This window comes from Podarcis vaucheri (assembly GCF_965113315.1).
Source record: "Podarcis vaucheri genome assembly, chromosome: 2".
Lineage (NCBI taxonomy): Eukaryota > Metazoa > Chordata > Lepidosauria > Squamata > Lacertidae > Podarcis > Podarcis vaucheri.
Window position 1 is genome coordinate 113,556,572 of NC_138760.1, and position 11,887 is coordinate 113,568,458.

The 11,887-nt window shown below is 45.0% G+C and overlaps 1 protein-coding gene across 3 annotated transcripts in view; it reads right to left on the minus strand.

Moving 5' to 3' along the window:
- The window catches only part of LOC309524893 (E3 ubiquitin-protein ligase TRIM7-like), a 254,550-nt gene extending 242,663 nt beyond the window's left edge, over positions 1 to 11,887 (minus strand). For 2 of the 3 annotated variants that reach the window (XR_014216028.1, XM_082210103.1), the window contains exons 1-2: positions 11,024 to 11,886; positions 1,665 to 1,760 (exon numbers count right to left, since the gene is read on the minus strand). Coding sequence is in view for 2 of the 3 variants with exons in the window: in XM_082210103.1 (XP_082066229.1) it covers positions 1,665 to 1,760; positions 11,024 to 11,590 (663 nt within the window). In the remaining variant the exon portion in view is untranslated. Of the gene's footprint in view, positions 1 to 1,664; positions 1,761 to 11,023 lie in introns of all 3 variants that reach the window. The other variant, XM_082210104.1, reaches the window with a different exon arrangement.

An 11,887-nucleotide genomic window follows, 5' to 3' on the forward strand; every position in this document is an offset into this window, starting at 1 on the left:
ACCAAGGGGCCTGCCCATGAAGTCAATTGGCACACAGAACAGAGGTCTTTGGCTGTGAACCTGTTGCTGTGGAACTCATCCAGATACCCCTTGTATTCTACTGTCATGTAACCCAGAAGCAACGTTAAAGCACATTTATATTCTCTCTTTTGAGTGAGGATGTAGCCCAAAGACCTCTGTTCTCTGTGTAGCAATGCTTGACTGTGGGATTTCAAATTCAAATTCAAAATTTTCAAATTCAAATTCTTGTCATGCTCTGCACCTTCAAGAGGAGCTACATGGGCAGACATAGGCAGTGCATGATAATGCTTGTCTTTGCTTTACCAGCTCCACACTTCATCACAATATTAAGCTGAGGCATCTAATCATAGCCTGCATTTTTATCAAGGCTTATAGTTTGATTAGGGTCTGTATTTTAAAATGAGCTTAAAGATTTTCAAATGTTTTGTGCCAGGCAGAAGACCAGCTGCCTAAGTACTTTGGCAAGATGTTTATCCTCCTGGACAAGGGCCCCCCCCCCTGATTTATAGCAGAAAACAATTCTCAAAGTCGTAAAAAGGGAATTACAGGCTGAAGAGCAAGGTTACACTGACCCTACATAATTAAGAGTTTGGTAAATAGTAAAATAAAACCATGTGCCTCCATTAAACTTGAGCCATATCTTCCTAAGGTTAAAGGCCAAGAGCAAATGGAAAAGAAAGCAACTGGCTGGAGAAGGGGAGTGTAAACAGAAGAGGCTTTTTTCCTATTTTATTTTGAGGCTGTAAACTGATTCCTTCCTTTTACTTTGAGAAGGTTTATTCTTCTAAAAAGCTATCTATGATAATGTATGAAATATACTGGCTTAAATGTAATTATGCAAAGGATCTAGAAAGAAAGAAATGTTAAATTCTTATTTCATAGAGTCATATTGCTGTAGGAGACCAGAGGGGCAAACGAGCCCAGCCCCCTGCCAGACAGGAGACGCCATCTAGCACTCCTGATATATGGTTGTCAGGCCATTGTTTAAAGACCTCCAAAAAGGAGATCTTTCATTGATGATGCATGAGAATGTGAACCCAAGATCTCTGACATCTGTCTAAGATAAAAATTTAAAACTATTAACCATCTGTTTTGGAGGGCAATAGGGCAAGGAGGGCAAGAGGTAAGCTGGTAATTAAGGTTCCTTGTTGAGACAAATGTAAGATATATGACTACTTATTTGTCATTTATAGATAGAAGAATATATAGCTTTTTGTATCCCATAAAAGGCAATAGGAAATGGGTGTATCTTTTAGGATTGGTTATAGCAATCAGCCAATAGGAAATTCAACCAGGCTGATTGGACAGAGGCAGCCAAAGGAGGAGCAAGGGGGCTGGGCTGAGGGAATATAAGTGCTGGCCATAATGGCAGGAGCCCAGGCCAGAGCTTGGTAACCATATACCACTGTGCCTCTCATTTATTTGTCTGACAAATAAATTATTATTTTAATTTCTCTATTGCTGCGTTGAATATTTCATTCCAGCTAAGCGTTAACCACAAGCAGGGTGCTACAAAGCTGCTACGAAAGGCAAAAGGGCAGCCCCCACCCATTCAACCCTTTTCAGCTCTGTTATATTATACCCCCTCATCTGAGTCAATGCTGTACCCATTTGCCAGCTTGTAAGTAACCACTGATACCCACCAAAAGGTCTTGGCTTTTCTTGTCGTCCTGTGTTTTGAATTCCAGAAGCTCCTGTCTCTCTTTCTTCAAGAAATCCAAACGGGTCTGAATTTGTTCCTAAGATCCAAAAACATAAAATTGAGATATAGATATATATATGCTTTCGTAGATTTTCACGGGTACAGGAATGCAGGTTTTGGTGTCTTCGGGTGTCTTCCCGTGTAAGAGTCGGGGTGTCTGTGCGACGTTTCGACGAGGTCTCACTCGTCATCTTCAGGCTGGTGCTTTCGGCTTCTTGTTACTGGAACAGAGCAGAATCTGGTGTTTGAGTTCCTATAAATACTGTTGAGGGGTGTGGTGTATAGCCTCCAACGTTCTGGGCAGAGAGGAAGTTCCTAGATTAGTGTGCCTCTTCTTCTTTTGTTCCTTAATTACTTGAGGGATATCTTGAGTGATTTCATGAGTGATATTCTGAATACCACTGGGTGGGTCATTAAGTGTAGATTAGTTGCTAAAGCTTTTGTGTCTTGACCTCTTGAGCTTGTGAAGAGTTTTTCTGAGAAGATGGCTGTGCTGCATTTAGTTGTGCTCTGGCTTGGCTTCGTGTATAGGGGCGAGCTGTGGTTTTGTGCCTTGTGCCAGCCAGATCTGTGTAGGGATTGCAGGGGGGTGCAGCATCCGGAGGTGCCACTATAGTTTGGCTACTGGATGGAGTCTGTAATATGTCTGTGGAGAGGGTCTGGGTTTGGGTCTGGTGTGGTTGATTGGTGACGGCGTTCTGTGTGCCTCTGGTTCTGGTGTCGGTTTTTGTGGGGAGGGCTAATTTCCAGATGTCTGGCAGGCGGGACGTGTATTCAGAATATCACTCATGAAATCACTCAAGATATCCCTCAAGTAATTAAGGAACAAAAGAAGAAGAGGCACACTAATCTAGGAACTTCCTCTCTGCCCAGAACGTTGGAGGCTATACACCACACCCCTCAACAGTATTTATAGGAACTCAAACACCAGATTCTGCTCTGTTCCAGTAACAAGAAGCCGAAAGCACCAGCCTGAAGATGACGAGTGAGACCTCGTCGAAACGTCGCACAGACACCCCGACTCTTACACGGGAAGACACCCGAAGACACCAAAACCTGCATATATATATATATACACACACACACACACACACACACACACACACACACACATAAAAGTTCCTGCATTTTTCGTGTACTTTGGGATCTGTTCTGCAGGAGAAAGTGCAATCCATACCTGGAGCCACAAAACAAGTTTTATACTGATAACTGAGAGATAACGTTAAAGGTAGTCAGTTGGTCCCATCGCATATTTTTGCTGCATCAGGCTGCAGTTCACCATCCATATAAAAATGGCATGCGTTTTGAATGCAGAATATTACAAGTTTAACATCCAGTTGGTAGAGGTGGGAAAGACCTGCTTCCTGAGAAAGACTCTGGCTATATATATATATGGCCATAATGAAGGGGCATATTACAATATTGTCCTATATTATCCCAAAGGGGGGAGGTTTCCACACCAGCCAGCAGGACAGGGTTTTTTCTGTTGCTTAAATGTTACAGTATAAATGGGCCTCTCGCTGGAATGTCTGGTTGGGCGGATAGAGATAAAGAATAAGGTTGAATGGATTTTATTGTAACCCCAGGAGGAGGGAGATTGCAGGAAAGAGAGAGGGAGGCCAAGACCTTACATGGTAATAGGAACTTACTATAAGTTTCGATTTACAAGAAATCAGGTGATTTACAAGAAATCAGGTGGTATTGTATTCTGCAAATCTATAAAAAGGGGGCGCACCCTGACTGGGTGTGCAGGTTGCTTATCACCCTGTACCTTTGTTCTGCATATATGCACTTCAAATAAAATCCTGTTAATAACCTGCAAGGACGTTTTGCCGCTTTGTGTGAATCTGTGCTCCGGGGACCCAATAGCAGATGTGGCTGGTCCTTCAATAATGGACAATGGTCTGTCTCACCTTAAGGCAGGGTCCAATGCTACTAAGGAGAAGGAGTTGCGTTAAGTGGGAATCCAGGCACAGAAATCTTGGAGGGACAGTTATGCAGAAGGCTTAACCTCCGGAATTGCTGCTTCTCAAGCAACTACGGCATTCTGTTCATTTACTGCATTTTTATCACAGCTTTCTTCCAGGGGGCTCAAGCTGTTCTGCAATAATTCCACCCACCTTATCCTTCTAAAACAGCCCTGTGAAATAGAGTAGGCCGAGAGATCATGATAGGCACCCATTTGGGCTCCTTGGTGAGTGAGGAATTGAACCAGGATCTCTCCAGTCTGATAAAAGTGGGAAATCCTATTGGCAAAAGGAATGTCAGCTGATGCAGAATTCATTGGACCCCCAGGACCACGTCATTCCTGACAGCAACTTGTATATTTGCAGGGATTTGAGTAGGTGTGTGTGTGCACTCCAGTACTTTGGCCAAGGCTCCAATACTTTGGCCACCTCATGAGAAGAGAAGACTCCTTGGAAAAGACCCTGATGTTGGGAAAGATGGAGGGCACAAGGAGAAGTGGACGACAGAGGACGAGATGGTTGGACAGTGTTCTCAAAGCTACCAGCATGAGTTTGACCAAACTGCAGGAGGCAGTGGAAGACAAGAGTGCCTGGCGTGCTCTGGTCCAGGGGGTCACAACGAGTCGGACATGACTAAACAACAACAAGTGTGTGTGTGTGTGCGCGCACACAGGGCCAGATTTAGGTTTGATGAGGCCCTAAGCTACTGGAGGTAATGGGGCCCTTTATATGCCCAGCTGTCCTTTGTCAAAAACAAATTGTCACTGTTTTTTGTGTTGAATATATGCTATCTGGTAAATGATGGACCTAATAGGTATCTAAAGCCATTTGCACATGTTGCCATTTCACCAGTCTATGCAGAATGTAGGCACCCTATATACAGAAATGAGCAAACCAATGATATTTTAGGGAGCAGGCTAGCAGGCGGGGCCCGTGACTTACATCCTAAGTAGGTCAGTAGGTTTTATTTTATTTTGTTTTTTATCTTATATTTTGGAAATGTACATCCAGTGGGTTTTCCCCCCTTTAAATTCTTTTGGGGGCCCCCAAGAGAGTGGGGCCCTAAGCTATAGCTTGTTTAGCTTATACGTAATTATGGCACTCTGTGTGTGTGTGTGAAATTGTGGGTGAACATATCAGATGACACAGCGGTTCTTCAAACAGCTCTTTATTTGTAAGCTGGAACAGAACTGAACTGAAGGGTTCAGCCAGCCTACTTATATAGAGCTCGAGTACAACGTAACTGTAACCACTTTCTATAACTATCCAATCACTGAACGTCACTTTTGATCCCTTATTTGCATATGTGGACCTGAGTAAAAACTATCTACAGTATCCCCCTGCTGGCCCAGGGTGAGAACTTCAGTACATAACACCCCTCCCCACTGAGATAAGGCGTTAGTTACAATCATAATGGTTTCCTTTATGCAGCACTACACGTAATGGTACATAACAGTGTGTGTGTGTGTGTGGAGTTGCAACTGGCAGTGCCCATTAGGGTTGCCAGGTGTTTCAAGCCAGCGTTCCTGCCTCCACTCAGAAGCTGAAAGCAGAGAAAGGCGATGCTTTTGCCTTGCTGTTCCACCTGGCAGCACTAATACCCACATGGCAAGGATTTATTACACCTCCCATGTTTAATTTCTAAAATTAGATGCTTCTGGACTCAGATCTGGCTCAAAGCTGCAGTCTCAGACTCGGAGGAACGGGAAACAATTCTCACGTAGGCCACTGTCACAATGATGATTGACAAGGGAGATGCAGTCCACAGTTGGCTCTGTGTTATTTCACATGCTTAATGCTGATGGATACTGAACAAAGATTATGAGGTTCAAACCTAGTGATCCCTGGCTTGGATGAAGTCCTGCTTACCATTTTAATGTGCTGACCTACAATAGACATCAAGGAGTATTAAAAGGAGGGTCATCTTCTCAATGTGCTCTGGCATGGAGAGATGATGACTAATGTGCAGCCATGTTTTAAGGTTGCCTCCAGACTGCATTTTGCAGGAAATGTAGGTTTGCACAGTTAAAGCGGTCTGCCAGCCTTGTGCAACTAGCCTACTTTAAAAAAAACACCAGACTTTTTGCAGTTAGGAAAGTGATGGGGAAAGGCATTGAAAAAACATGGGGTGAAGCTGTACATGTACACCTGCACAAGCAAATCAAGATGAATTGTCACCTTTCCTGCAAATAAATCAGAACAAATGCTCAGTAAAGATCAGACCTAGTCTAACCTCTATGTAAGCCTCAATAAACAGGTCGTTTAGAGGTCAATTTGCACTGCTATCTGCAGGTCCTGGCAGATCCCTGTTCCTTAGTACCTCCCAACTTGGCTCCCATTCAGAGCTGGGCCAGGAGGCTTAGCCTTGCTATGTTTGCATTGCCCGTGCTAAGTGATGGCCCATGTGGACAAGCTCCCAACATTCCTATTAGCAAGTGATACCTGGAACTAACCAGTGATTCGTGCATGGAGCGGTAGCTCTTCTAGCTAAATTAACCTGAAGGCCTAAATATACATTGCCCAGGAGATCTGTGACTTGATCGCCCAATGTTTGTTTCTTCTTTACATAAATGCAGTTAGCCAGGGGACTCCAAAAATGACCAGAGCAATGGCACAGTGGCATTGGGACTGGCTGTGTTATTCCTGCTTCCACACCATTTTTCAGTGGTGGCTGTGGAATGCCCTCCCCTAGTGAGCTGTGCCTGTCTCCTTTGTTAACTTTCAGGAGGAATTTGAAAACATTCCCGTTTTCCCAGGCATCTGGTGGTCCAGTATACCTGAAGGAGCATCTCCACTTCCATCATTCTGCCTGGACGCTGAGGTCCAGTGCTGAGGGCCTTCGGGCGGTTCCCTCGCTGCGAGAAGCCAGGTTACAGGGAACCAGGCAGAGGGCCTTCTCGGTAGTGGCGCCCGCCCTGTGGAACACCCTCCCACCAGATGTCAAAGAGAAAAATAACTACCAAACTTTTAGAAGACATCTAAAGGCAGCCCTGTTTAGGGAAGCTTTTAATGTTTAATAGGTTATTGTATTTTAGTGTTTTGTTGGAAGCCGCCCAGAGTGGCTGGGGGGACCCAGCCAGATGGGTGGGGTATAAATAATAAATTTTATTATTATTATTATTATTATTATTATTATTATTATTATTATTATTGAATACTGTTCCTGGCAACCCCAAGGTTATTGGACAGAATAGTTTTTTACTGTGACTGCTTGTTGGGTTTTTTTTTAATTTAAATTGTTTTTGGAATGTTTTAATCTGTTTTGGAATGTTTTCCTTTGTTTTCCTTTTCTTTTTGTCTTATTTTAAATTTTATTTTGACAAAGTAATAATCATACATAAATAGGAATAAAAATGTGCACCCCACCACCGAGACCATTCCAATGTAACTACCCAACCTTCCAAAATTTCAACACCTCTTGTGATGGTTTGACCCCTTTCCGTTTTAACAGTACACATTCTACAAACACTTTCCATATCTCCTCAGACTCGTTTCTCCTGCATATTCCCCAGCTTACCTTAAAGGTACATGTTAATGTATCGTTAATAGCTATATCCCACAGCTCTTTATACAATTCTTCCATTTTATTTTCTGCTTGCCCCTTCCACTTCCTAGCTATAATAATTCGTGCAGCTGTCAATAAGTGTTGTTGTTTTTTTAATGTGTATCTGTTTGCCACCCTTGGGGAGGAAAGATAGGAAATAAATTCAATTAAAAACGATTCACTGATCTATTCTTTGTTTATTACATTTACGTCCAACCTTCCTTCAAACAAAACTAAAAGTGGCATAGCTTTAGTTTGCTTCATTTAGATCTCACTTTCTTCCAAAAAGCTCATATTGGCACGTGGTTTGACACAAAAACACATACACACCTGTAATAGGTATGAGTTACTCGTGGGTAAACTGGTGCCTTTCTCGGTTAATTTGCCTTGTTAAACCTTTCTGACTGCACAGCCCCTTCTCATGGTGGCTGCCTCAGTCACTGGCAGAATCCGTCAGTGGGCGTTTCTTGAATCTCTTCCAACATAAAAGTTGTTTGACACCCAGTCTCCTCCTCCTCTCACTGCGCGGGAGTCTTCTGCGCAGGGAAGGCGTGGGTAGCGGAGGACCTGGGCTCTCATCACTGATGTCCAGTGAAGAGTCCTGGAGCCCTCTCTCCAATTCCCCCCGTCTGCCCCCCTTTATCCCTGGTGTTGCGCTGATTGGCTTCCCCCTCTCCTGAGCTGTTTCTCCCCCTGCTGCTGGGTCCTTCACCAGCATCATCTGGGAGCCTCCCCTTAGCCTCTCGCTCCGATGTCAGTTCCCTGACAACACCCTTCAGGCTGCAACAGTAATTTGGCAGCAACAGATGGAGCGCTGCTGCCGTCAGTTCCTGCATGTGGGCTTCCCATAAGCAGAGGGAAAATTCTGGTCAAACAGAATGCAGAACAGAATGACCCACCAGGGTTTCTCTCATGTTTGTTTTAAACTCACAACCACCATGTAAAGCAGGTAAGACTGAATGGGGGCTGTCCCAAGGTCACCCAGTAAACCCCGTGGCCGAGCAGGGATTTGAATCCACAACTCACCAGCCCTATCACAACACCTGGCTTTAACCTAGGGATGGGGAACCTGGTGTCATTGGACTACAACTCCCATCCTCCATGACCACTGGCCATGCTGTCTGGGGCTGATGGGAGTTGTAGGCCATCCCTGCTCTAAGCACCAGATCACATTAACCCTGGGGTTCCCCTGTAACTTCCCACGACAGAACAACGTAGCTTCAACAAGACTGCTACGTTATGTGCAGTCAGACCATAGCCCTGATTTGAATCACTGCCCTTCGCTGAAACTGCTTTCCAACAGCCTTGGGTGCCTATGTAAATTGGGAGCCCTTCATGGCAGCTGTATTAAAAATAAAAAAGGACTGACAGATGAAGGTGATGGACTATATGGAATTGGCAGAAATGACTGACAGAATCCAAGACCAGGGAGAAGAGTTGGTGGAAGAAGATTGGAAGAAGTTTAAAGATTATCTACAGAAATATTGTAAAATTAATGAATATTAGTACGATGTTGGATAGAAACTAAGTGGTCTTTAGCTGTAATGTTATAAGGGAATAAGAGAAAATGGTTATTAATAGGTAAAAATTTAATGTCACAATATTTTAAAATTGAAGTTTAAGATGAATAAAGAGGGGAGGGATTTGCTGAACTAACAATCTGAACTGGAATACAGAAAAGGGAGGCGGGAGCAGGTCCGGGAAATAAGTAAATGAAAAATATGTGACGGAAAGATTGAATTGTTTTTAACCATTTTTATTTTGTTTTATTTTGTTTTTTTCTTTTTGTTTTGTAATTTTTTGAAAATCTTAATAAATATTTTATAAAAAAAGGAGACCCAGCTTTAGATTCCCAATAATAATAATAATAATAATAATAATAATAATAATAATAATTTATTTATTATTTATACCCCGCCCATCTGGCTGAATCTCCCCAGCCACTCTGAGCGGCTCCCAATCAAGTGTTAAAAACAATACAGCATTAAATATTAAAAACCTCCCTGAACAGGGCTGCCTTCAGATGTCTTTTGAAGATAGAATAGCTGCTTATTTCCTTCACATCTGAAGGGAGGGTGTTCCACTGGGTGGGGGCCACTACCGAGAAGGCCCTCTGTCTGGTTCCCTGTAACCTCACTTCTCGCAATGAGGGAACCACCAGAAGGCCCTCAGAGCTGGACCTCAGCATCCGGGCTGAATGATGGGGGTGGAGACGCTCCTTCAGGTATACTGGACCGAGGCCATTTAGGGTTTTAAAGGTCAGCACCAACACTTTGAATTGTGCTCGGAAATGTACTAGGAGCCAATGCAGATCTCTCAGGACCGGAGTTATGTGGTCCCCAGTGCAAAGACCACTTGTGTAAAGGGAAGTTGGCGGAGGACCCGTAGCTCAAGCACAGAACAACTTGCCCCAAAATCTTCCAGGGCCAATGGACCAGCCTTTCTAAGCCTGCAGCCATCCCTCCTTCATCAGCTGTAAATTCTATTTTAAGTAGCTATTGGCACTGCACAGCCAAAGAGCAAGCTGGGCTCCTGCGCTCCAGAGAAACAGTGTCAGCCTGTGACCTTATTCCCACTTTGGGAAGTCTCCCTCCCAGAAATAGATTGGGAATTTGGTTACTTGCTTAACCTTTTCCTGCCTGACAAGGACAAACAGCACAGGTGCGACTTACGCCTGCCCTCCCATGGGAAATTCAAGCTGCAATCTATGCACCCGTACCTGGGAGTCAGTCCCATTGAGCTCAATGGGGCTAACTAGGGAGCAGAGATATCTAGGCAGGCACTGCCATGCTTGGCTATTCTAAGACGCCACATCCAGACTAGGGATGGACACACCTGTCCATTTTTCTCTCAGCTTCTCATTTTTTTTTTCTATTCTCAAGGCCTGCCCTCCACAATTCCACATCAGTTTGTGCATTTTTGTAAACAAACGAAAACCACATCCTTAGAAAAACTCAGCATTTCAGTGCAAATTTCCCCTCAATGACACAACTTCGTATGCACTTTTGAATAAAATACACATTTCTGCAAAGCAATTTCCCTTCTACAATGCATTCCTGTATAGTATTTTCACTGATATATGCACTTGTATGCACACTTTACTCTAGTACATGCATATCTGTACACATTACGTGACTGGAGAACTGCGCTGCAAAATTTGGAGACGTGCAAATTTGGGGAGATTGCTTATAAATGCAAACGGAATCAAATTCTCTGTGTACATCCTTGAAACGTGCAGCTTTCAGCTTTTGAGACCAGTTTCTCTCCTATGCCTTTAACCAAAGTCCAACATGGAACTTTTACAGTTTAAATAATATTTATACCCTGCCCTTCCAGGGGCGTCAGGGGAGAGAGAGAGAATACTGCCTGGGTCCTATCTAGCCATATGGTAATGGGGGCAGGAGGGGGGGATATTTTTTGGCCGGAGGGCCAGATCATAAACTCCTGCACCCCTTGTGGGCCAAATCTGACAGGTGGGTGGGCTCTTATGTGATGATGACAACATCCTGAGGGGGCTCAGAGAGTGACAGGTGCCAATGCCTCCTGTTCTAGGCCTCCTGGAAAAGCAAAAACCAAAGGCAGTCGAACCCTGAGATCCAAGGGTCTGTCATCCCTTCCCCTCCGCTCTCCTCCACTCCCCTTCTGCAAATTCTGGAGAGAACTTTCCTCTCAGCTTTAGGGGTTGTCTTCTTAGCAGCAAACAATGTCCGTCTAAAGGCCTGTGAGCAATCCAGCTAGGGGCCACTCCCACCACACCTGCGCAGAACACCAGCGCATCAGATCTCTTACCTTGTATTCCTGGGCAGCCTCCTCTATGGGCACCACGGTGTGCGGCCTGTGGTCCCGAGACCGGTCGCACACCACGCAGATGGTCTTCTGGTCGTCCTTGCAGTAGAGCTTGAGGGCCTCTTTGTGCTTCTCGCAGAGCCCGTCCTCCTCCAGGCCCTTGCCACCATGCACGATGAACTGGCTGATGATCTCCGACATGTTGGCCAACTGTCTGTTGGGCCTGAAGCTCTTCTCCTTGAAAACCTCCCTGCACTGAGGGCAGGGGAAATCGCTCTCCAGGCTCTTCCAGCTCTTGGCGATGCAGGAGCGGCAGAAGTTGTGGCCGCACTCGATGGAGACGGGGTCCTTGAAGTACTCCAGGCAGACCGAGCAAGTGGCTTCATCTTGAAGGTTGCCCGGGAGGAAGACGGCAGCCATGGCTCCTTCCTGGCCGGCTGGAGTGCCGTCGCCTCTTCTACCTCCTCCGACGTCTTCTTCTCCTTTAACTGCATACAGGGAACGAATGCTTGGCACGAAACACAAGGCGGGCCTTCCCGAGCCAGAAACCAGCTGGTGGCCCGAGGTCATCTCAGGAGTTTCTGGTTTCTTAAATTGGCAACAAGTCAGGACAGGGAAGCAAACTGTGTAGGCCTGTTCAAAGTTTCAAGAGGGGAGAGAAAAGGAGCAGCAGAAGGCCTCGTTTGGGCTGCAGACACAGAAGAGAAGCTTCCCGTGCCCACGTGAGGGGTGGCATTTCGTTTGCCTCAGCAGGGTTGGGCATAATGATTCATTTCTAACATTAGAGCCGAGGAGGCTCCCCTGTGCCAGAATAGTCATTCCTTTGCATCTGGACGCTGTCCTCGATAGTCTCAGATGTATAAGGGG